This window comes from Natrix helvetica, assembly GCF_964273705.1.
Source record: "Natrix helvetica genome assembly, chromosome: 2".
NCBI classification, from domain to species: Eukaryota; Metazoa; Chordata; class Lepidosauria; order Squamata; family Natricidae; genus Natrix; species Natrix helvetica.
Genome location: NC_138552.1, coordinates 35,093,884 through 35,121,342, shown reverse-complemented (window position 1 = coordinate 35,121,342; position 27,459 = coordinate 35,093,884). Strand labels below are relative to the sequence as shown.

The 27,459-nt window shown below is 36.8% G+C and overlaps 1 protein-coding gene across 1 annotated transcript; it reads left to right on the top strand.

Annotated features, from left to right (window-relative positions):
• The first annotated feature begins 2,764 nt into the window (after positions 1–2,764).
• Positions 2,765–25,558, top strand: AGGF1 (angiogenic factor with G-patch and FHA domains 1). Its single transcript, XM_081943022.1, is given in 15 exon segments — positions 2,765–3,170; positions 5,188–5,287; positions 6,748–6,935; positions 8,597–8,743; positions 10,868–11,056; positions 12,858–13,191; positions 15,570–15,681; positions 16,932–16,983; positions 17,109–17,210; positions 17,438–17,603; positions 19,651–19,733; positions 21,256–21,383; positions 22,166–22,265; positions 24,361–24,513; positions 24,515–25,558. Coding segments are annotated over 15 exon segments (2,064 nt in total). The 5' UTR covers positions 2,765–3,017; the 3' UTR covers positions 24,572–25,558.
• The last annotated feature ends 1,901 nt before the right edge of the window (positions 25,559–27,459 follow it).

Genomic DNA, 27,459 nt, shown 5'->3' with positions numbered 1-27,459 from the left:
AATTCTCTTCTGTACGGTGTTATCAGTCAAACTGCTCTCCAGAACAGCAGTGTAAGGTCTTCAGTTGTCAGCCCTACAAGGTAGACCACACTAACAGATTTTTGTAACTCACTTTCATTGTCTGGACTCCAGCTATGTTTCCCTCTTTGTTGCTTTGGTAAGATATCTTCCTTCTCTCCATTAAGGCTGTGCTCTTTACAGAAATGAAGGAACTCTGGATATAGAACTGTTCATGGGAAGATTTTTATGTGCCCTAAATCCTATACATTCAAAGGCTTTCCATTTAAGAAGACAATCACCTTGCACCTGAACAGCACAAAAGTGACTTTATATTAAAGAAGGATTGCTCACCAGTATTTTCACAAGTTGTATGCATCTTTTTAGAAGTTGAGTTGGACATTTGTCTAATATATTCTCATTAAACAGAAGCTTCTATATGCAATTGTAAGTGACAAAAGGATTAGAAACATGTAGAATCCATTTCTTTCTCATTTACTAAACAAAATATGGTTTGCCAGTTTGATACCAATCCCTCATAAAAAGTAGTAGTAAATAGGAACAGAACTGTTTTGCCAACATGTGGCAAAATATACTATTGTAGTTAACAGTACACCAACACCATCTACTGGATTCTAATGAAAGTATCTAGACAACTAAAGATTGAAAGTAAATTTCAGCACCACAAACCGCAAGAACAAAAAAACCTATGTGAGATTATGTGAGATTATGCAATAACCAAACGATTTGGTTCAAATTCCAGTTCTGAAAATACTGGTAATTCAGATAATCTCCGAACCAGAGAAGTCTCTAAGTCAAAAGCTACCTATTTAAACACGGTGTAAATTAAAGATGAGATTAAGAAATCCAAGAGCTTTATTTTATGGGGGTTATATTTATCAATGTGTACTGCATTATAACTTGAAACTGAGAAATATTAAAATATTGATTTAACTTTGTAGATCAACTTTCAAGAATCTGGAAACTTTGGGAATTGCTGTTCTAGAGAAAGCATCTTTGAGGATTGTGAATTTAAAAAAATAATTGGAAAAAATTAGAAAAAAACACCAACATAAATATTTCAGTAACTCAATTATTTGCTTTTGCTTCTCCTAATCTTGGCCTTTCATAGAAGAATAAAACCAAAATAGCCTATTCTGTAAACCTGCTGATTGCTTTGTGCATTATTCCAAAATTCATTCGGAATTATCATCCAGGTTAAGTCCTTCATTGCTACTGAGGGAAAACTGCTTTGCTCCATTCATCTTGGGTATTTGATAAAACACAAGGTACACTGAAGCACTGCTTTTTCAGAAGATATCCAATATTTCAACTGATATTTTGATATGAAAAGAAAATATTATTCTTGTCCTTAAAGGGGGAAGGTTATTTGTTGGGGGAGGGAAGCATCTAATAATGACTCACTGGCAATGTATAGATAGTTCAATGTATCCGTAATTGTATTCATTCACATGATGAAAATCACATTATTCTTTAACAGTGTAGCTCAACATCATTGTTAAACTTCCAGGCTTAGCTTCCAACAAATCAAAATATGAGAAAAAAATAGCTTCCAAACATATCGAATGGGTTGGAAAAATCACCAACGGACTTCGGAATCAACAGTAAGTGTAAATACAAAAGGAAATAAGTGAAAAAAACTACTTTCTGTTACTCTGTATTTATGGACGTGGGTGCCGTGTTTCCACTCGGTCCTGCTGATAAAGGCATTCTGAGCATCTGAACCTCCAGCCCCAAGTGTCTAGGGAGATTCTCAGTCATCCAGGATATGTTTGTCCCAAAGGTGCTTTTTCCCCTTCCAAGACGCAACTGGACTTTCTGGTTTTTCTTTGAAGACATTTCACTTCTCATCCAAGAAGCTTCTTCAGCTCTGAGTAGGTGGTGGGGAATGGAAGGATTTATATTCCTTGCAGACAGCTAGTCATTTGAATTCTTTTAGAGTGTCATTAAGCTCATTGGCTTGTTTAGCAATGTAAATTTAGGGCTCAATTATGGTGGTAAATAGAGAACTACCTGTATTACCTTTCATGGTAGACCTTACAAACAAATATTAAAGGTGAAGGTTCCCCTCGCACATATGTGCTAGTTGTTCCTGACTCTAGGGGGCGGTGCTCATCTCCGTTTCAAATCCAAAGAGCCAGGGCTGTCTGAAGATGTCTCCGTGGTCATGTGGCTGGCATGACTAAATGCCGAAGGAGCATGGAACCCTGTTACCTTCCCGCCAAAGGTGGTTCCTATTTTTTCTACTTCCATTTTTTACATGCTTTCGAACTGATAGGTTGGCAGAAGCTGAGACGGCAGCTCAGCGTCTTAGCTACTGAGCCACCTCGTCCCTAAATAAATGTTAAATAATCAATAATAGGTTACTGAAGACAAACACTTGCCAGTGCAAATATGAATTCTAAAATATTTGAGTTAGTCGCAAATATAAAAGATGCAAATACAAAGAAGCTTCTTGGATGAGAAGCGAAAGTCTTTAAAGAAAAAAATCCAGAAAGTCCAGTTGCTTTTTTTTTGGGGGGGGGGGGAAGCAACTTTGGGATTCCAGGCCAAAGGCAGCATGCAAAAAAAAAAAAAAAAACCCAGGTGAGGGACAGACAAAGACCTCCCGCGCCTTCCCAGGCCACCAAAATGCAGGCCGGGAGAGGAGGACCCAGCTGTTCGATCCCCGTTTGGCGCAGGAAGGCGTCACTTCCTCCCTTCTCAGAGGAAGAGCGACGAGGCCGCCCATAATCCCCGGCTAACTTTGTTATGTTTTCTTGAGGGAGGAAGAAGACCCACGAGGAGCTGAGGGGCAGGGGGAGAAAAAAAGGGGGAAGCGGCCGACTCTGCTGTGGCGTTGGAAGTGGGGGCGGAGGCTTCCGCGGCTGCGATGGCCGCGAGGGACGTTGCGGAGGCACCGGCGGCGGCGCTGCTGAACAGGCGCCGAGGTCGCTGCTCCTCAGCCTGCCCGGCTGATCGCTGAACAGCCGCCGCACCTCCTGGCAGGGAGAAGCGGGATGGCCGAGGCGGCCGGCGAGTCTCCGGCGGCTGCCTTGCGGGAGAAAGTGGCTGCGCTGGAAGTGGAGTTGAGCGCCTACCGGGGCCGACTGGAGCGGGAAAAGAAGCGGCGCCTCCAAGCCCAGGCCTGCGCGGCCAAGTTACGGAGGCAGGTAAGGCGCTCTGGCGGGAGCTCTCGGGGACGCCCCGCGATTCTTGCGCCTCTCCACTCCGGCCGGCTTCTCGGGGACAGGCGGCCGCTCTGCTGGGGCTGCACAGCCGGGAACCCGCAGAGTCGGTTGCTTGTCGCCTCTGTTGAAGGGAGGAGGTCCGCTGGACTCTCTTTTGATTCACTACCGGGCCTTGGATAGAGGCAGGAGGCAACCCTGAGCCTCAGCTACCTCCACTTAAGTTTCCCTGACAGGGAGTAGAGTCTGGGAAAGATGTTGGGCTTGACTTGAACCGTCCTGGTCCACTTTTCCCTAAGATTTCCCTCCTTCGATCTTGGTTTAGCATCTGCCCTTCTTCTCTCAACATGGCAGCCACCCAATATTTATTTCTGGCTTGTAGTTGTCCTGTTGAACTGATAAAATGCCATCACATCAGTTTTGACTCTTAGTGACAACATACATTCCCCCACCTCTCCCATTATGATCTATTCCTAATACTTGAATTCCAGAGGAAAGTAGGCTTAGACATTTGTTAGTTGCAAAGTCGTATTTGACCCATCGCGACTCCATGGACAACGTTCCTCTAGGCCTTCCTGTCCTCTACCATCCTTTGGAGTCCATTTAAGCCAGGGGTGTCCAAACTTGGGAACTTTAAGACTTGTGGACTTCAACTCCCAGAATAAGACTTGTGGACTTCAACTCCCAGAATTGAACTCCCCAGCTGGCTGGGGAATTCTGGGAGTTGAAGTCCACAAGTCTTAAAGTTCCCAAGTTTGGACACCCCTGATTTAAGCACACGCCTACTGCTTCAGTGACTCCATCCAGCCACTTCATTCTCTGCCGTCCCCTTCTTTTTGCCTTCAGTCTTTCCCAGCATTAGGCTCTTCTCCAGTGAGTCCTTCCTTCTCGTTAGGCTTAGACATAAGTTCTCTCAAATGATTCAGAAGATGGTTAAGGACGCTCAGTAGTCTTTCAGAGCCATGGAATAATAAGAATCTGTTAAAAAGAGAAAAAAGCAAGTGGATAAAAGATCAGTTAGGCTGCATGATCCATTTACAGGTAGCATTTGACTTGTTCAATGACCATTTGACATTACGATGCTGCTGTAAAAAAATTGACTTACAACCGGTCCTTGCACTTATGACTATTGCAGCATCCCTGTCATGTGATCAAAAGTCAGGCATGTGGCAGTCCACTTTTATATTTACAAAAGTTGTGGTGTCCTAGGTCATGTGATCACCTTTATTGACCTCCCGGGGACTTTTGATAAGCAAATTCAATAGGGGGAAGCTGAATTTGCTTAATGACTGCAGTGAATCACTTAATGACTGCGGCAAAAATGTCCATAAATTCAGGCATAATTCACGTAACTATCACATTACTTAACAATGCACATTTCAGTCCCAGTTGTAGTTATAAGTTGAAGAGTAGCTGTACAGCTAATGGCATGCTAGAAGATGATTTGGCTGGCCGGCATGATCATATCTCATAAGATTTTGTTTTGGGCTCAGTTTTTTTTTAAATTTCCCCCTCCCTTTAACTAAGGGAATAGACACAAAAAGCAAAAGCAAAAAAGAAGTAACCAACAATAAAAATATTATATATACTACAACTTATATATACACACAAAGTTTCAATGAAGTTTGACTATAATTTCCAATACATAATCCACCTATGTAAGTAACTCTTTCATATATTGCAAATAACATTAGAACTATGCACCATAAATGTACTTTTCCAGCGATGAAGGACAACCCTGTTACTATTAAGCAGAGCATGGAAAATCCATTTCGGTTGTTCAGTGGTCAATTTCTAAGTGCTAGTAATTCAAAAGAATGTAGTTATCTGAAAGCATTAAATTTTGTCTGACAGTCAAATTAACATGCATGTCCACCAACACTTTTTTTTCCTTTCTATACAAAAGAGGATCTGATCAATTTGAAATAATGTTTTTGGGTTGAATAAGTCATACTAATCTATGTTGTGGGTTTAATTTTTAACTGCTTGTTTTATCTTGTAGGTTGAAAAACTTGGTAAAGTCAGCAATGGTGAAAGAAATGAGAAGATAACATCTTCTGTAGAAGTGCAAACTGAAGACTCTGCTGCATGGTTATATGCAGGTAATAGGAAATAATGGAAATCCTATGAAGATTCAAAATAAGGGATCCTTGTTGCTCTCTGAACTTGGTTGTTTTCTAACATTGTTTGCCAGCACTGATGATATTACCTAGTTTGGGTAATGAAACGTCTGCAAAAAAACATCCAAGCTCAGAGAGCAGCAAAGACCTCTTATTTCGATCCTGAACTACAAATGTTCTCCTTTATTAGATTCAAAATAATCTTGTGGCTATTTGATACATGCCTGCTGTGTTTGTCTTGCTGATAAAGGACTTTGTCCTAACCAATACAAAATGCTTGAAATTGCATTATAAGTCTACCTTTATTATTAAAACCTTGTTACGAAATTATTTAGACAATAGCTTCGAGTGCAACTTAAAAATAGTAATATTTAAATAATTCCCATATAGACTGAAATACATTATTTGAAAAGGAAAAAAGGATGGCGGGGAAGGGAAGAGAAGGGAGAAGCAAGTTTAATGTAGCAGTGTTTAAAATTACAGTTCATATCATGACGAGCTATAATGACAAAAGTTCAATCAAGTAACTAGATATGATACAATTTGAGCCAATCAAAATCAACCCTGCTTTTTTTCAAGTATTTATTTGCTTATATAAATTTATTATTAATCCCTGTTTTATTTTTAGGTTTAATATTTTGTCCAACAGTACAGTAAAGATTCATTATGATAATATATTTTTAAAACTAAAAAAATGTAACAAATCTAACATTCCTATTTGCTTATCCCTAGCTTCTATCTACCAAGAGAAGCTATCAAATCAGTTACTATCAAAATTGATGTTTTGGTTAAGGCTATTTCCCAAGGCAAATCCACTGAGGAAAATATGCTTTTAGGTGTTCATAATGATTGGGATGTTTGTATAGTTTTCTTATGTATCTTTGAACTACTCTAGAAGGGCCAATAGTCTCAATATTATACAGAGTCCAAGCATAGCCGGATTAACAACAGTCTTCGTCTTTTTTGCATGCTTTGATGCTATTTATACGATGTGTTTGTATGTGTGTTTGTGTGTGTGTATCTATATCTACCTACCTGCTTGTCTGCCTGCCTGCCTCTATCTATCTATCATCTATCTATCTATCTACCTATCTATCTATCTATCTATCTATCTATCTATCTATCTATCTATCTATCTATCTAATCTTAATGAAACTAAAAAAGGTTCCAAGCAGGTTTACAAATACCAAATTACTGTATGCTATTATTTTCTGATAAATAATGCTGCCGAAATTAAATTGAGAACTAAAAGCTACCCTTCTTAGAATCTTACTTTGGTATTTAAATTGTGGTGGACTTTAATGCATGAACACTAGGAAATGGGATATGTGTGTGTGTGTGTGTGTGTGTATGTATATATGTGTATATGTGTGTGTGTGTGAATATGGTCTCAGATGTAAAATTCTTTCAGATGTCTAATTCTTCACTCTAATTTTTAACAGATTATTACTATCCTCATGATTATTACAACTGTTCTGAAGTATCCATTGCACCAGTGCAGCCAAACAACAATAATGAAATATTGAACTCAAATTGTACAGATCATTCACAATTAGACAACCATTTAGATGTTAAAGACAGACAGCAAGATGAGCTTGAGGAACAGGGCAACATAATAAATAATGTGCAGGTAAGCTTGCTTATTTGTCAAATTTATATTTTCATCCAAAAATTAATTGTGGCATATTTCATTGTTCATTTCATTTTTCTAACTTCTTTTAAATTAATGTATGTTTAGAGATGCTGGAAGTTCACTAATAAACAACAATGTATTAAATGGATACTAAGATTAATCTACCAGGCCAAAAATTAATTATATATGTCACCATACTGGCTATTGATGCTTGAAGCATTATTTTGAATTATCTATATAGAATGATGCATGAAAAAAGAAACATGTTTCTCTAAATAAACTTAAAACTCTTTTAATTGTAGCTGTGTATTATCCAGCAGTGGGATTCACTTATCTTCCCTACCGGTTTGCAAATGTGAGCACGCATGCATGCTCACTTTTCTCGCATGTGCCACCTTCTGCACATGCGCAGAAGGTTGCACATTATGTCAGGGCAGGTGGGCAGAGCCTCCGCAGCCGCCGCTACCAGTTCGCCCCAACCAGAAAGAACCGTCTGAATACCACCTGGTATTATCATATAGTAACTGTGTCCTTTCATATTAAGCTTAAGACCCACCTATTCCAAGCAGCTGGCCTGGCTCAACTTTGAACTTTGATCTAACCATATCGCTCCTGACGGGTTTTTAACTGGGTATTTTAATTATATTTAATTATCTAGGGGTTTTTAAATACTGTATTTTAATTGTTTTTATTTATCAGCCGACCTCCTCCTTGTGTGTGTGTCTCGGTACATGTCTCTGTCATATGTTTGTTTTGTCCACATATTTATTTCATATGTTTCATTGTACGCCGCCCCGAGTCCTGCGGGAGAGGGTGCGGCTAAGTATTATTATTATTATTAATATTATTATTATTATTATTATTATTATTATTATTATTATTATTATTATTATTATTATTATTATTGATGAAATACATGCCACTAAGTGCTTCTTTACGTTTTAGCAGCTTCCCTCCATATTGATCATTGCTATAATCTTAAAATAGCCTTGTAGTCTATTTTAATTGTGGAAGGGTTGTGTCTGCGTGGACAATGCTTTGTAGTAAAGAGATGAAATAATATTTTTTAAAATTCTATTTTAGTAGCTACAGCAATAACATCAGTGCATTTCAGTAATGAATGGAGTTAATTTTAGCAACAGTCACTATTTTCTTTTCTTTTGGAAATTAGCAGAAAACAAATCTGCCACTGAATTTTATTTGCATGATTCTGGAGTCTTCTAAGAATTACAAAAAGAAAAGTTTGGAGTAATTTAAAAATACTTTATTCTGTATAATAAACATATCTTCTTTTTTTACAGTGTACTTATTTCTACAAATTTGTACAATTCTTTTGTTAGCATGATTTTTTAAATATTTTACATGGAACATTTATCTTTTTAAAAAGATAAGATGCAATTTAAACATTGCTGTATTATGTTAGAGATTCACACACAAATAATTTATAATAAAAAGTGGGATTGGTTGCCCTTATAAGCTAATATATTTAGCAGATAATATTTTGGAATGAAATCTATCAAATAGAATGAAATCTAAACTTAGTTTGGGATTTGGTGAATCCTTCGTAAAGTTACTATAAAATAATGTTTGCAAAATAAACATTGCAAAATTCCTACATAACATAATTTATCATGGTATATTGTATTTCTTAATCCTAGAAATCAAAAGATGTTTCATTAACAGAAGGCACATTAGCAGAAAGTCTGAGAGCTGCTGCAGAAGCTGCTGTAACACAAACAGGATTTACATATGATGAAAATACTGGATTATATTATGACCATAGCACTGGATTCTATTATAATTCGGTAAAGTTTTTTTTCATTGAATTTTTCATTGTTGAATTGCAGAGTGCAGAGGGGCATTGAATTAAAGTAGGGTGATCCCATTTAATATTCATATTCTGAGATCAGTGATGCAATCAGAAAAGTAGTTTAATGTAACAGTATCAATTTAACATTCTTAAACATATATTTTAAGACTTATTATACCAAAAATCTGGAAATACAGAAATTAAAATAGAGCATCCAGAATTGTGCTACATGTATTTAACTGAAAAATTAATTCATCCAAAAATTTTGAACAGAGGGCAATAACAGACAGACTTCTTTTAATAGTAAAGCTTTATTTATAAAGATTACTTAGGCACTTTTAACTTGAAGGATTCTAAGAAGTGTAGAAAGATATGCACATTATATATTGACACAGCCAATGTATATAATAAGAAATGCATTCAAAGAAAAAATATATGTAGTTGGGGAGAAGGGGAGAGAAAATAGGGATGAAGAAAAAAGGCATCAGAAAAAGATTATTTTTCTATCTACTTTTTCTTTGTCTCTTCCTTACCTCTTCACATGTTTTTCTTTGAATGACACAGTCAAAGGAAACAAAAGTACAAACAACTGCAAGAAGGATGGTATTATACTTAACAGTTACACATTTGGTGCCAGCAATTCCATACCAATTAGGTCTCAGACCTTCTAAAATTTCCCTAGTTTTTACAAGCTTCCAAAAGTCGATGATAGTAGAAACTATCCTTGCCCTAGGGCAGCGATGGCGAACCTTTTTTGGCTCGCGTGCCATAAGTGGGGGGAGCGCAGGGGGGTCATTTGCAGGCGTGCCACACCCATAATGCAATGCGCGACCCCCCATTGTGCACGCGCGCACTACAGGCACGACCCCCCCCATTTGTGCATGCTTTTTTCGCCCTCCCCAGGCTCCAGAGGCTTTATAGGAGCATGGGGAGGGCGAAAACTGCCTCCCTCCCCCCCCCCCCCCCCCAGAAGCCCTCCGGAGGCTTCAGGGACCTTCAGGAGGCTTCCCTAAAGCCTCTGAAGCAGTCAAAACAACCCTCCGAGCAAACCGGAAGTCACTTCCGGTTTGCTTGGAGGGTCGTTTTAAGCGCTCCGAAGGCTTCAGGGACCTTCAGGAGGCTTCCCTGAAGCCTCGGGAACAGTCAAAATGACTCTCCAAGCAAACAGGAAGTCCATTCCCGAACTTCCAGTTTGCCCGTAAGTCCGGTTTTTTGCGCTCCAGAGGCTTCAGGGAAGCTCATGAAGCCTCCGGAAGGCCTCCATGGGGGCGGGGGAGGCTCTTTTAGCCCCCCCCCCCCGGCTCCTATAAAAACTCTGGAGCCTGGGGAGGGCGAAAAATGGCTTTTTGAAAGGGTGAACTCAGCTGACAGGGCAGCACCTCGCATTCCCTGACAAATGGCTCCGCATGCCACCTGTGGCACACGTGCCATAGGTTTGCCATCACTGCCTTAGGGGGCAATCCAGGTATTCTCTTGCATTGGGCAGACAGAATCTGTCTGAGATAAATGGCTTTGTAGATATTTGAGCTACAAAAGGCTTTATTTATGAAAACTAGTACTTTGAATTCTGTTGTGGGAAATCTTTAGCTATAGATAGTGAAATTACTATATGATGTACAGTAATTGTTTACATTAAATAACAGTCTTATGTAAGATGAATTACAGTAATTCATACAGTAGAAGACAAAAAGACATGAGTGATATCTGTTACAAACAAAAGTAGAAATATTGCCATTACTTTATTTGTACTGCTGGAATTAAAAGTTTAGGCAAGGACTACATTCAACATTACATAGATGGGTTTTTGCAGATATACCAAGACTTATTTTATGCCTCCCTCTCCACCACACACATTGTATACATTATTGCAGAATTTTTTCCAGAGTGTCCACAATTGTCCAGAAAGAGTTGGGATGATATATAGTGAGGGAAAGCAGAACAATTGTTTGAATCAAATGACATCATTTTTAAAATCAAATGCTTTTATGGATTATATCTCTTGCAAAGTGTTTTTATGAAATGTATTGTCAAGTGTTATAGTATTTATCTGTCAAACTACATAGTAATATGTATAAAATACCAGATGTAAAGGTATGGTGCATATTTAACTTTATTAAAGGAAAATCAGCTGTATTATGATCCAACCACTGGAATTTATTACTACTGTGATGTTGAAAGTGGCCGATACCAGTTCCACTCTCGAGTGGATCTACAGTCTTATGGAACTGAAACTCTTCAGAGCAGCAGAGACAGAAAAAGCAAAAAGAAACGAAAAGATGCAGAATGTTCTAGGACAAATGAGCACAAGGTATTTACTTAGCAAATGATTTTTAGTGCGTAAAAAGGCAGCTTGTGGTGCATTAGTAATAATAATCAAATGATAAATGCAGTAAAATAGTATTCCCTGTTGGTAGCGTTTATTGACCTCCTATGTACATATTTATATCAAAGCAATTGTGTTGATCACTCACACAGGCATGCATGCTCTGACAGAAATTACAAACACTTGTGCTCAGCAGGCATAAATCTGCATGTTTAGTAAGTCCTATTGAATTCTATGATTGTTTGTTAAGTGAGTACGTGTAAATTGCTGTTATGTTCAGACTGGACGGTTATACCCATTTATTTGGGGGTGAAAATTGGATCCTTCTTTATTGAAATGGATCAGTAGAGCTTCATTGTGAACTGAAAGCATAACAAATCCTATGCTTACTATATAATAAGATCCATTGAATCAGTGGCTTTTACTCCAAGCTGTGATACTACGTACTCAATTGTGTTTGCCCTCCCACAGATAATAATTTTGGGAGGGGGGAGTCTTCCCTTCAGGAAAACATGGTGATTATAATTTGAAGTGCAGATCAATTATGGCAACAGTTATTGTATATTTGATGTCACAATAATTCAGTGAAGTGTAATTTGTAGCTTTTTTCCTGATTATCTCAAGTCCATTTGGAACGGACAAAGATGTTTCCTTTTGGAATACCGAGTTGGACTATAACCCCCAATAAGCCGTACTTCCCAATAAAATTATTTTGATGATTTTTTAAATTTTATACTGATTATTGGGAGGAAATTTGACTTATTTGCTTTTTTGCCTTTAGATAGATTAAAGCAGGTCATTTAAGGTGTAAGTCATCAGAAATTATCTGTTCCTACAGATAATTTAAAAAATACACTTATGGGCTCTATATATGTTACACTTTGTCCTAAGTTATGCATGAAGTTGCTTCTCCTGCTTTGGGGTAAGTAATTTTTTGGCCTTAACAATAAGTAAAATGAGTGGTAGATAAAACAAGGAACTTAAATTGCTTATGGCCTCATTGAATAATTTGTATCCTTAAAAGTGAATATAAAATAAATTAGCAGCAGCCCAGCAGCACTGAAACAGGCACAATTTATTTCGTTTGGGAATTAAAGGTTCTGGCTTTTGGATGCATTTTATAAGATAGCCCATCTTGGTTGAAAACTATTGACAAAATACAACATGTTATCCAGTTAAAGATTATGGGAATAGGAGATTTAGTAGTATATGGGTAGATAACCAGAAAAGTAACAATGAATTAACCAAACAATGGTTGACAGTCTTTCTCCCATTAAAAAAAACAACTATCCTGACAATTCTATCCAGAATATAATAGACTCACTTCTGTAAAAGAAACAACTGGTCTTGTCCTTCTCTTTTGTCAAGTAATTCAGTTGGAGCTATATGTTTATTCCCAAGAAGAGAAATTAAAAGTTATTGTTGAGATGAAGACAAACTATAATTGTTTTTTCCTGGGTTTACTGACAGAATTTGGAAATGATGCTTAGTTGGCCAGCTGTTTATTCTAATAGACTACTATTCTAACAAACTACTGAACTAAATGAAAATATAGGAAATGCTTTGAGGGCAAAAGGCTAGTAGGAAAGTGACATCCCCAAGTGCAAGGAACAATTTGTTTTTTTAAAAAAGTATTGAGAGTAGTAAGGGAATGCAACCATTATATTTTGCCATAATTAAAGTGATCAGAGTGAATTCTCCTTATCCTGCTATATACTCTGTGTGTATGTGTACACACACACAGATTTTAAAACTTAACTACATTCCTTTTTCTATAAATCTTCAGAATCTGAACACAGAAGAACAAAAGTCAACTAGCAGTCTGAATTGCCTTTTTGCCCCTAATGAACCAAGTTCTCCAGGAGAGGAAGAATTCCCAGATGTGAAAAAGGCTAAAGTGGATATTGATATAAGAAACACTCAAAAGACTAAGGAATCGGGTACTGCCAACGGAAGCAGTATAAACACAGAGTTTACTGCTAGTATAGAAGACAGTAGAACAGATACAGAAAGCGAGCCCGAAGAAGGTGAAATCACAGACACTGAACAGGAGGAATATAGCAGTGAAAATGAAGCGACAAGTGAAGAAACTGTCAATTCAGAAGATGTGGACAGTGAAGGTGAATGAAAGGTTTTTATGAAAGATCCTTTTATGAAGGATATTTAGGAATAATGTTTGCAGATTGGGAACGATAAAAAATAATTGTCAGAAAATGGAATTATACACATTTGAATGCAAAACTGTCAAAATCAGGTTCTTCAGTGAAGTACATAAAATAACCCAATGTCCTGCTTATAAATACTGCAGTTAAGTATGATCCATAATTAGAAAAATATAAGTAAAAACTTACTGTGCACGTTGTTCTTTATATGGATATTGATAGAAAAAAGTAAACATGGACTTGAAAACACATGTTCAGAAAAACTATTTTTACAAGTGGGCATAAGATGCTTGTTGATATAAATTAGCTAATAAGATGGTAATACTCTTTAAAAAGTACTTAAAGTTCACAGAAAGTTCAATAACATTTAGTCTGCTGCTGAGAAAAAGTAAGTATCACTTCTGTTTTGTTCCAGACTGTTCCAGAAAAATAGACAATCGATGTAGTCCTCGATTTACGATCACAATTGAGCCCAAAATTTCTGTTGCGAGACACGTGTGAATTTTGGACCTTTATTGCCACAGTTGTTTAATGTATCGCTGTAATTGTTAAGTTAGTAACATGGTTGTTAAATGAATTTGGCTTCCCCATTGATTTTGCTTGTCAGAATGTCACAAAAGGTGATCATATGATCCCAGGACACTGCAACTGTCATAAATATGAGTCAGTTGCCAAGCGTCTGAATTTTGATCAAATGACCATAAAAATGATGTAATGGTTGTAAGTGTGAAAAACAGTCATTAGTCACTTTTTTCAGTGCCGTGGTAACTGAACGGTCACTAAACAAATTGTTGTAAGGTGAAGATTACCTAATCAGCTTTTCTTAGTTTGTTGATTTCTAAAATATAGAACTTTTAGGGATCATCCATCTTTCAATTACTGCCATTAAATGTCAACTCCTGGATACGCGGCTTAGTTTAGAAGAACACCTGATGGCCGTGACCAGGGGGGCCTTTTACCAGGTTCGCCTGGTACGTCAGTTGCGCCCCTTCCTGGATCGAGATGCTCTGTGCACAGTCACTCATGCCCTCGTCCTTTCTCGCCTGGACTACTGCAACACTCTCTACATGGGGCTGCCCTTGAAGAGCACCCGAAGGCTTCAGCTGGTCCAGAATGCGGCCGCGCGGGTTGTCATGGGGGTACCTAGGTGCTCCCATGTTACACCCCTTTTAGGCGGCCTGCACTGGTTGCCGGTTGTTTTCCGGGTGCGATTCAAGGTATTAATTATGACCTTTAAAGAGCTCCATGGCTTAGGCCCAGGGTACCTGCAAGACCACCTACTGCCACCAGTAGCCTCCCACCATCCAGTACGATCCCACAGAGTTGGCCTCCTCAGGGTGCCATCGGCCAGACAGTTTCGGCTGGTGACCCCCAAGGGGAGAGCCTTCTCTGTGGGAACGCCTTCCCTCTGGAATGAGCTGCCCCCGGAGCTTCGCATAATCCCTGACCTCCGGTCCTTCCGACGCGCCCTAAAAAGTTGGCTTTTCGAGCAAGCCGGCCTGGCCTGTTAATTTTAACTCATTTTTTAAATGTATTGTCCTATAAATTGGGTTTCTTTTTTTGGATGTGTTTTTAATTTCTTTTTAACTTTAGGGATATGTGTTTTTTAATGTTGTATGCCGCCCTGAGTCCTTTGGGAGAAGGGCGGCATATAAATCCAATAAAACAAACAAACAAACAAACTAAATAAGAAGCAAATGTCTACGTAATTAGGAATTCTATTCTATTCATTCAGTGGCTAGTGAAAGATGCTTAAGAGAAATCCACATGAATGTAATGGTATTATTTCATTCTCTTCTCCTCCCACCTCTCTTCAAATTAACAAGAGATGTAATACCTACAAATGCATTTCCCCATAAGAGATTTTTCCTCTCAAATAACAGAATAACAGAATACAGCAGCTCTCTTCATTGTTGCTTTCACTTAATCTAACAAAGTTATTACTGCATCAGTTTAAGATTAGCACATTGAAGTGGGGACATGTTCTCTCTGTTGATTTGGTTACTCTAATATTATTTTAACTCTACTAATGCTATATTCTTTTCCTATATAAGCAATACTAAAAGGTATCTCTCTAGAGTTACAATGATTAGCATTGGTATTTAATGGCTACACCTTGGGAAAACATGTTTGCCAATTTTTCTCTTGTAGATATGGCTGCATTATTCATATTTTAGGTTTTACATAGTTTTTTGTGAATTTTATATATTGCTTCCAGATATATATCTATACATTGGCTGAAAATCAAATGTGCTTTCTAATTCTCTTTCGGGGGTGCAGATTGCATAATGCAGGAAAGTTTCTCTTCTTAGCCTGATACTGATTTATTTATTTAGATGAAGACAAGATCTGGCCACCTTGTATCAGAGTGATCGTAATTAGGTCACCAGTACTGCAGATGGGGTCTCTGTATATCATCACAGCTGTGAAACCTGCCACAATTGGAAGGTACCACACAATTGTTAATGAGATGTATAGATTTCTTTCTTAATTCCATCCTGTTTATTCATATATGTAATATTTTAATGATCATCTTCGTAATTAAGACTTCATTTTGAATGAATCTAGTTTCTTATATACCATATTTTTCGGAGTATAAGACGCACCTTTTTTCCTCAAAAAAGAGGGTGAAAACCTGGGTGCGTCTTATACACCTAATACAGCATTTTTTGCCTCCTGAAGCCCCACCCCTTCACCACAATAGCCGTGCATACCCTTATGGAGGCTTTTAGAGAGCTCCTGGGGGCTAGGGAGGGCAGAAATGAGCAAAAAACAGGCCATATTTTGCCCAGCCCCCAACAGCACTCTATAAGCCTCCATAAAGCTATGCAAAAAGCAATACTAAAAGGTATCTCTCTAGAGTTTTTGACAAAAAACAGGCCCGTTTCCAACAAAAAACAATTGGGTTGGGGTTTTTTTTTCTTGTTTGTAAATTCCACTTTTTCTCTGAGTTTATCATCTCATTATAAGGCATTTTGGTGGGCTCTTGAATCTGGTCTGCTGGATTTTGAGAAAATCAGCATTTTGTGTATGTGTGTGTGTGTGTGCACAAGTAGGTAACTATCTGAACCCTGCTCCTTTCTAATAATAATCCCTTCTAAGTCCACTGATGGACTTAACTGATGTCTCTGGACAATATTGGCAATAATGTGTCCTGATGGGCATTTCTAACAGTGCTGGATGAAATTACTGTTTAATTCAGATTTACAGTAGGGTTTTGTAGAAATTTATGAAAATAACTAGATTCAAATGCTCCACAGTGAAGTGAAGAAGAAAAAGAATCAATTTTTACCTGGACATGGGCAAACTTTAGAGGACCTTCTCTAAGTCCATTTTGATAGAACTAGGGTATACCCTTCATTATTTAACCAAATAAACAAACAGTAAAAGATCATTCAACTTTTCTAATATGAAAGGTGTTATTTTATTAAAAAATAATTTTAGCCTCAAAATTCAAAGGGTTATATGTCTAGTGTACTTACAGCTCTCAAAAGTTATTTTTTTAAAGTGTACCTCTGGTAACCCAAAGGCTTCCAGCAGGCAATTAAACAAATGCTGACATAATCACTAACGAGCGATTCTGCCAATGAACTCGAGTCTGCCATGGACTGCTGAGGCTAGTCTTGCTTCTGAGTGAATATATGTGCTATGTATGTGCCATGTATCCCCAGACTTTAACAATTACTTCTTTTTAACAGAGAGAAAGGGATGGAACATACCCTGCAGATTCCAGAGGCCTCTGTCAGCAAGGTAATTAATTCTTTAAGCATTTTTATGTAATTGGAAAGATGATTACAGCAGAAAAAAATGGATTTATTACATTTTAAATGTTTTACAATATTTATGTACTTGCTATCAAAATATTTTTCTGTTAGTTCCACGTGGAGGTCTACTTTGATCATGAATTGCAAAGTTATGTTCTTGTGGATCAAGGCAGTCAGAATGGCACTGTGGTGAATGGAAACCAAATTCTTCAGGTGAGTATAACAATGAGACATTCTCCTGGCTGATTTTGTTGACCCCTGCCTTTGCCCAGCACTTCAAATAGCCACTTCTCTATCCTTTCTGCTCAGCTGTGACGCTGCTAAATGCATGTTTTGCTGTGTCACATATGATCCTCCCTGTACCTTTCCCTCTGAAGTAATGGTCCCAGGTTCTTTTGTTAATTTTCTGCTTCCCAGATCTCGTGTTCATTTATTTACAGCCTAAAACAAAAAGTGAGCCCCATGTTCTGGAACACGGTGATGAAGTGAAGATTGGAGAAACTGTACTATCTTTTCATATACACCCTGGTAGTGAAACCTGCGATGGATGTGAACCAGGGCAAGTCAGAGCCCATCTTCGCCTTGATAAGAAAAATGAATCTTCTAGTAAGTAATGAAATATGGTTAACTTCTAAGGAAAAGTTAAAACAAAACATTATATTGAAAATAATATTGTATAGTTAAGTAAGTCAACCTGAAAACCTCTTAGACATAGATATGTGGATCATCCAAAGATAAGAAACATTCAAGAGCTTTTTATGAGGCAATATATTATAAAATTCAGATAAGACGAGAGAATAATGGAAAGTTGAAGTCATGAAACTTGCATGGTTAGAGTCTTAAGATAAAGAAGAAAATGAGTTTATTTAATAAATTAGATTTATAAGATGTCATATACCAGTACTTTTTAGACTACTGAAAATGCTGATTTTAGCAATTACTGAGATTTGCTGAAAATTGCCTTGATATGTTAAAAATTAATATTTTTAGTACTGAAACTTTTTATGTTTTTAATGCACAAAATATTCAACCTAATGGTGTTAGTCTAATGGTGTAAGCCCATGATGGCGAACCTATGGCACATGTGCCAGAGGTGGCACGCAGAGCCCTCTCTGTGGGCATGTGCACCGTCGCCAACTGCTCTTCATGTGCACCAACCAGCTGGTCTTCATGGTCTGAAAATGCCCCCCAAAACGGCCATTTTCCAGGCTGTTTTGGGGCCTGAAAAATGACTGAAAAACAGCCTGAAAATGGCCTGAAAACAGCGCGAAAAACAGCCAAAAAACAAGCATGCGTGCACTGGCCAGCTGGTCTTCAGGTTTCTGGCACTCCGGCATGCACACATGCACTTGTGTTCTGGTTTGGGCTCTTAGCCATATTAAGCAACCTGAATTCAAGAATGAAAACGTTTTCAAGCTTAACTTTCTTCATCTTTGTTTTAAGTGACAGTCTCAAATTGTCTCTCAATTCAGGATGCTGAATATATAGGCATATATTTACATTTTTTTAGTCAATTGACAGCTCTTACGCTATATCTGATCTCATCCTAGATATATTAGAGGAAAATACAGTTCTTTGCCTCTTTCTAGTTGGGGTCACCATTCTCACTGCTCAGTTTAGCATAAGATGCACCAAGATAAACTTTACAGATAGCTCAAGACAATATTTATTTCTACATTGGGGTGCGAATGGCTACATTTGTGCATGGGTTGGATTTTGGAATTTTACATTTGTTTTTTTCCAAGTGAGAGGTGGTTTCTTAATATCAGTCCTATTCTCAGACATATTTTATATTTTGTTTGAAAATGAAAATTGGCTAGGAATAATGTTTCAGTTTTTCTATCAGTTTGCTGCTGAATTTTGATACCATGATTTCTGTTCTGGGGAACTGCAAAAAAGTGTATAGGAATTCATCTACCTGTCTACCCAAGAAAGTAGTTACTACACAGTAGTATAAGGACAAGAAGCTGAATTTAGATAATCAATATTCTCTAAAGTGAGCTTATTACTCCTTTCTTACTATCTTCAGTTATAAGTGAAGCTAAAAAGTATCAAGTGTTAGAAGTTAAAAGTATAGTGGTAGATAGACACATGTTGTCCTAATGTGTAGCTAGCCACCTCACTATTAATATAATATACACTTGTATCCTGCTCGTCTCAAAGCAATTGAACATAAAGCTTAGTCTTTCATCGACAGAAATAAATTAACTCAGAAATAATAAATAACTTAAGCTCCTTCACAGGTTTTATAATGGAAGGGGAAGATAGTTGAATTTGGAAGGGTTTTTAAAGCTAGCTAATTTCATTAGTGAGCAGTAGTTCACTGGATGCATAGAATAGTTTGTTCTTATAGGACTTTAAATGCATTGAGTGTGTTTAGCAAATAACAAATGTTCTTATCCATTTCCATTTGCTAATTGATAAGGTACTCAACCTCTTCCTCTTAACAATTAAAATCGTGCCCATTCTAAACATCTGAGGAAGTGAGCTCCTGTTTGACAATGATGATGCACTAATATTAGTTAGTCTTGAAGATACTATGAGGTAGATCAATACATTGGTATAGGTGTAAGTCTAACATGGCTAATTTGATTCCTGTCTACATGCAGTAAGTTACTGGTTTTGTTATTTGATGAAATTCTTTGTATTTCAGTTGTACCTTCATTGACAAAAGAGGAAAAGGAATTAGTTAGAAGAAAAGAATTAAAACAAATACGTGTAAAATATGGCTTACAGGTAGGTTTATTTTTAAATGTATTCTTAATTGATAATGCATTTTGGAACTTATTTTAAACATTTGGACTCTAGTCTATTCCGATATGCCTCAATTATGATAGTTATCAAGGTCTGTAATACAGAATGAGATGTACTACTAATAAGAATCAGAATACCATATTGGATTGAAACTGGAGACATCAGCTCAAGCCCTTATTCAATCATGAAACTCATTTAGTAATTTTAAATTAGTAATTCTCTCTCACCCAAGCTATTTTATGTGTCATGGGGATGTACTGCCCTGCATTTCCAAAGAAAATGCAGGGTATAAATACATGAATTATACCCCATTTATAAATTATGTGAGCATTTAAACTAATTTATATGTGTTTTTTTGCCTGGTTAGACCACAGGCAAAGGCTCTGACAGTGTCCACATCACCATCGTAAACATAATATTGCCTTTTAAAGGAGTTCATTTTTATAGTAACTTAAGAATGTTAAAGCAGAGTTACTGGATAAAATCAAAAGACCCTTCTAATCCAACAACTAGCTTCCTATTGTAGGTAATTAGCTTCTCCTCAAAAACTCACAAATAAGCGGGTTTTTAAAAAACTATTTGGATGTTCAGGTCGTTCTTGATTTAATAACAATGTATTTAGTGATGGAAGTAGAAAACAGCACTAAAAAAAAGTGACATGGCTGGTTTTCACCCATGACTATAACAGCATAGCCACATGATCAGAATTTGGGTGCTTGTCAATTGGTATGTATTTATGACTGTTGCACTGTTCCAGGCAGAGGTGAGTTTCTTCTGGTTCGGCCTGGATCGGCCAAACCGGTAGTGGCGGCAGCTGGAGGCTCCGCCCACCCGCCCGGACGCTTCTGCACATGCGCAAAAGCATTGTGCGTGAGTGTGCACGAGAAAACCAGTAGTAAAAAAAAATTGGAAACCCATCACTGGTTCCAGGGTCATGTGATCACCATTTCTAACCTTCCCAGCTGGCTTCTGACAAGCAAAGTCAATGGGGGAATCCAGATCTACTTAATGACCACATGGTTCTATTAAACAGCTGCAGTGATTTGTTTAAGAACTGGGGCAAAAAAAAGATTGTAAAATGGGGCACAACTCACTTAACTGTCTTTTTTAGCAACAAAAAAAATTGGGCTCTATTGTGATTGTAAGTCAAGGACTACCTGTACTCCAATTTGAATCTCAAATAAGAAAAACATGTTTCTGTTTCCTCTTCATTATGCATACTTTATGACAGGGGTGTCCAAACTTGAGAACTTTAAGACTTGTGGACTTCAACTCCCAGAATACTGGGAATTGAAGTCCACAAGTCTTAAAGTTCTCAAGTTTGGACACCCCTGCTTTATGAGCCTAGTCATTTCTTTCTAAATTAAAAGAATATAAATAATTCAGTCTGTTTTTTAAGATCTTTCATGCCCCATTATTTTTACCACACTTTCCTGTCACAACATATGTAACTAAGATTTTAAAAGTAAACTTAATTTATGAGATTTGTTTTTGTTTTTAAAAGAATACAGAATATGAAGTTGATAAAGTTGTAAAAAATCCGAATTACAAAGACAGAGCAGGAAAGCGCCGTGAAACAGTTGGAAGTGAAGGGAACTTTTATAGAAATGATGCTCCAGCCTCTATACATGTGTAAGTTGGTTGGTTTCTTTTATTTTACGTAATTAGAAGGTGTTGCAATAATATACAATATTGCAAGATTCAATTTTCTTTAAAAAATCTAAAATAATTTCACACATTACAAATATTGAATTACAATAAGTCAAAGCAACCAATGTTGTAGTCACAGCGAAGATTAAAATACATTAAAAGTATGGTAGAGACAAGCACTTTAAATTGTGTCTGATTAGGATTTGACATCTGCATTAATTGGAAGTCAGGATTGGTATAATATGATGAGAATAATAGGCACTGTAAAATATTATAGTTGCATGAAGCGTTCTTGGTGCTCCCTGAGCTTAGTTGTTTCCTTGCTTTTATTACCCAAGCTAGGTAACATCATCAATGCTGTAAGGAATGGGATTTGCTCTCATTGTATATTCCAGTGCCTTGCCCTGTCAGTCTTGGTGGGAGTGGTCTTGGTGATTATTTCTTTGGGCTATTTACTGTTAACTTGTTTAGCAGTTCCTTGACTGGAGTATTGCTTCTTGATTAATGTTAATCTTGGTGTTAATCTCTGCTCATCTGGATGTAGATTGCTGGTGGGGTGTTTTGGTCATAACTGTATGTTAGCACTGGTACTCTTGAGATATTCCCTTGCATAAGAAGGCATATTTTATATATATATATTTTCAAAATAAGTATTAAAATATAACCCGGTATCCTCCATTATTGAAAAATTTAAACAATTATAAAAATTTAAACAATTATTATTCCAACTCCTCTTTTCCATATTTGCTGTTTTACTTTTGAAGGGAAATTAGTGAGAATAACAAAGGACACAAACTATTGGAGAAGATGGGATGGAAGAAAGGAGAAGGACTTGGAAAAAGTGGTGGTGGAATAAAAGATCCGGTAGGTGTTTTTTTTTTCCAGCAAGGAATCCCATATAAATAATATCTTCTTAATTCTCTTTTATTTATTAAAAAAGAACCCTGTTAAAATCAGTAGAATTTATTTTGAAGTATACTTGTGCTGTAGAATGCACAGGAATGGCCAATTCTGAGCAGGTCATTATTTATCTGACTGGCTGAAACTCTAATAAAGATTTTAATTGCTTCTGGTTTCATCTGAGAAAAATCTTCAAAGGTTTTACGAGCACGTAGACGATGATGTCTTGCCCGTCCTTTCCCTGTGCCCATAACCCTAATCCATGCTTATCTCCTTTCTGCTGCCACATGTAAATTCAAGTGCAAGATACCTGGCTTCCCTCCACCACCACCACCCCTTCATGATCTCCCAGCACCCTCCTTCACCTGTGGCTACCCGTCTCCTACCAGAGCCCATCTGCCTCTCCTCACTTGCCCAGTTTCTTTTGTTCCCTTATTTCCCTCCCACTGCTGCTGTGTATAGCATACCTAACCTTGTCCGCTTGCTCTCCATCCAATCTTTTCATTGCTTTATTCTCCATCACATGCACTTTATTGCTGCTCTGTGCAAATATTGATGGTTTTGCATTTTCTCCTCTGTTCCCCATGTCAGAACAGCTCTGCTCAGAATGTTATGTGTTATGTCAGGCACAGACTCAGAATGCGTATTCTAGCCTCTGCCTGAACATAACACATGTGCTTTGGACAACTATTGCTTGTTCCATGCATGCAACATTTCACAATCCCTACTATTACTCGGTATTAAAATATCTGTGCTTGGGAACTGACCATCCTGACAATGTAGTATATACGAGCAAACCATTCCAATGAGATGCTTTTACATTGTGCAGGAACAATAGCAGAGCATATCTTCAATCATTAAAACAAAAGCTGCATTTTTTGTAAGGTTGGTGCAGCTATCTCCCAACAGCCTGGGGACAGCTATATAGTAAAGTAGCTGTGCATTTGTTTACATGCAGAGATATCTGCGTGAACCTTTTAAAATATATAGTGTTTCAATCATTGAAACGTTGACGTTATACACGATTGTTTGCTTTGCAAAATACCTCTTTCACAACAGGCATATGGAGTTGCAAATAATTGCCATTTTTGACCAAATGCAAAGTTTTGCTTTAAAAGCAAAGGATTCTAGACACAAATGTCACATGAAATTGTATTTGCAAGGATATAGTTTCTGCACTGTAATACATTTACTGGAACTGATAAAGCAAACAAATTCAAATTTCTCAGTGACCTTTTCATTTTTACTGCTTACTAACAAGCCTAAGAAACATGATATGCATGCATAATACGCATGGCTGTCTTGCTTACATGATATGCAACAGGGTTAAGAAATTAAGAAATCTGGTCTGAAACAGCAGTAAGACACAAGGATGATTAAATTTGGAAAAAAGTCTTTCAAACTGTAAAAGCTTTTGACAGAGGTGATAAGTTCAGTTTTTCAGATCTGATCATTTATTAGGGAAGCTGGGAATTAAACCTGCGTCTGAATGCTGGATGCTAAACTCACATTAGGCTTAATTAAATTGTCTAAGAAAATTGAAGTTTTCCATGTATGATAAGATTAAATGGTGAACTAGTAGTCCACTTGATTGAAACATACATTGAAATTTGACATGGCATATTTACTTGTTTTGTTAAAACAAATTAGTCTTTAAAACATTTGAATATACTGGAAATTTTTCAATTAATATCTGATCTTGTAATATACTTGATAAAATCTACTATGCAGTGTGATTTCCCCATCTTCCACCCTCTCTCTGTAGCCTGAATATATTTTCAGAATGTGGCCGGAACAACAAAGTATATCAGGCCATATATTTCTATGTTATTATATTTTCCCATTGGCCATTTTGGGTGTCTTGGTGCCTCAAGACAGATGGTCTTGTATATGCAAAGCATGAATGCACACCAGCAGTACCTTAATATTTTAGCAAAGTAATAAGAACATTATTTCCAGGTTCTGCACACAACAGTGTTTTTCTATGTCTAAAAAATTAATTATAATTATGGAATGCATATTTATTGAATTTAATTTATAAAAATTCAATGTTTAACAGATCAAACTTCAGTTACACAGAAAGCATGCAGGCTTAGGTGCAAGTATGCCTATTTCTGCTGAAGAGATTGAGATCATCAGTACCAAAAACAAAAGGAACTGGGAAAAAGCAAGAGAAAGATTTGCAGAAACGTTTCCGGATTCTAAAACTCTGCAAAAATGCACCGAAGAATCTAACTCAAATTAGAAGAGCAGCAGAATTAAATTCATAATTTGTTAGCTTCTTTATGTAATTACGGTTTTTTCCTTTAAAGGTGGAAATGTTTTTGTTGTATATTAACTGCCATATGCACTCACTTAATGGTAAAGCACTGTCATTGTACATGTTGATTTGTTTCTCTAACACCAATTTTAATCATAAGATGTGCATTGCCTGAAATGGCCCAGATCTTTTTGAAGAGTTTTGGAAGCAAGTATGAGGGTAATTCAGGATTTTTTTTAATTCTACCACTTTGTTGAAATAATTAATTTCTGTCACTTTTTTGATTCCTCATGGATCTCAAAGGAGTCTGTGGCCTGATGCAACAGAAAGTAAGAAACAAGAGCCAAAAGAAAAGCAATACTGATACATCTCACTTTCATAAAATGAAATCAATAGATTTTCTAAAATTAGACAACAATTATATTCTAAATGCAATATCACTATTTTTGGTGAGAAAATAATATACATAATGCCATATAGAAGGCTTTATTTTCTTCTGTGAAGAATTCTAAGGGTTGTACATTAAGCTTCTAATATTCTATTCAGGTAGCATGTTTAGAAAGTTATACTATAGTCTGATCTTCTGTACTTTTTAGCATTCAGAATTACACAGTTCAGGGGCTCAACTATTATAAAATTCAGAATCTTCCTGGAATCAGTGATTTTTTTTTTAATGACAGGGAAGGCTGTTTCTACTCGTTTAGCCTTTTCAATATGCAGGGAATTCTGAGGTAGGAAAAGCAATCATAGATTTGGAAGTGGCAGTCTAGGACTTTGGTACCATAAACTAGTCTTGAAGTTTTAGCCCTATTAGCCTTCTTATCTTCAGTCTGTATTGCCATACACCTTAAGATTTGTAATTGACAAGCACTATTTATTAACCTTTGTCCGTTGCTGGCAATGGAATTTAGGCTGGATTCTATTTTTCCTTCCATTTTTCTTCAAGGTAGAGACTGAACATTTATTTATTGAAATGTTAATAAACGTGCTTTCAAAAGATGCGCTGTGAATTTGTGTCTATGGAGATTCTCAGACATCCAGGTCATGACACGACATTTGTATTTGAGTTTTGTAATTATATAGAATAATTGCATTGTGGGTAATTGATCTGAACAATGGCTAATAGACCAATACTTGGTTTTATTTTTGGTTCTTTTAAGATGTTTGAATTCTTATATCAAAGATCATTCAGCCCACATTTCATCTAAATATCACTATTTCAATTTCTAGGGATGAAACTGATTTAATTTTAAAACTATTTAATCTTTCAGATTAAATTGCTGGGTTTGAGGTGGCATGTTCATTCTTAAGTAATCAAAAATGCCTTCAGTTCTTTAAATGGCACCTATTACAGCTCAATCATGTCTACTTCCTTAGCTCAGACAGCTAATAATAAAAATTGTATTGAAATAATTGTAACATAATGCTAATATCAAGCATCCACATAGTTCTGTCATCCTCAAACAGTAATGTTTCAGGAACAGACATGTTTTATGCAAAAAAAATTCAATTGCTTTGTTCTGCCTAAGAACAAAATGATAGTCGTGATAGTTTAAATTATAATTTAGAAATGAAACTGAACTCTTTCATACAAAAACAAGACAATTCTCAATGCAAGGCAGCGTGCATTAACGTATTAATGGAATTAGGACCAAGGCAGCATATATTTGATAATATATTTTTATTGAAGAATGTTTAAATAGGTTTACATAAGTGTGGAAAGTGGAAAAATACTCGAATATGCTGAGTTTGAATATCAAACCAAATTACAAAGGCATTTGTTTGATTTTGGTTTAGAAGTACATAACAGAGGCCCTAAATTCTTTGAATGTATAGCCCCAACACTACATTTTTCAATGCAATAACAAGTGAAAATGTTAAATATATATAGAGAGAAGTTCATCAACTACAATATGAAAAAGTTATATAACAAATGTAACAATATAGGTGATTCTACGGTAGACTTAGATACGTATTTAAAACTGCTCTATAAAGGGCATGTTGAAAGGAAATCTTAAGTACGGTATCTTGTTTGATGTTTATATCCTACTGTAGCAATATCTATGTTTTTTTTATCAACCTATTGGAAGGAAAACAAGTTTGAATTAATATTTACCATATAATTCATTTACATCTAAATTCAGGTATGCAACCTATCGTGCTATAGAGTTACAAATCATCCACAATTTTATATTGTTTCAAGATCAAACATGATTTACAAAATGCTATTAATACTAGGAAAGCTACTTTAAGCTGTCATGACGTTTGAGAAAAATATGTGCAAGTAGCAACGATATTCCTATATCTAGTAAGTTAAAGGAATGTGATTTGCTTTTGCACAATTTGATTTTGGAGGTTGTAACCAATAAATGCAGTACTTGGAACTGCCTTATTTTCTCAGACCTCCTTCGTGGGCCACTTATTAATTGCACAAGAGGCAGTAACATTATTTAGCCCTAGAGATTTCATAGACAGTATGTAATACTGTATCTGGAAAAGTGGCCACAGGCAGAGAACTTACACAACAATCAAGAATTTGCTTTGGCCCAACAGTGAAAGTCGTTTTATTAAAATTATTATTTTCATTGTGATACAATAAAAGTATCTGCCAATTCTTTTTCACTCACCCCCAAATACAAAGAACAGTTCCGGAGATATACTGAACAAATACAGGAACTGAAAATGCACGTAGTTTAGGAATATAAATTTTGTGATTTTTCACATTTAGAGTGCAGGCAAATAAACCTCAGTGTATTTAGTTTGTCTTATTGTCCCAACATACACGTGTAAGCATCACTGGTGTAATAATCCACTAAATAAGGGCCCCTCTTGCTGCTGGCAACGTGCGAGCTTGAAAGGCTAAGGCGCAATTGGGGAGGGGGGGTTGCTCCACGTGCA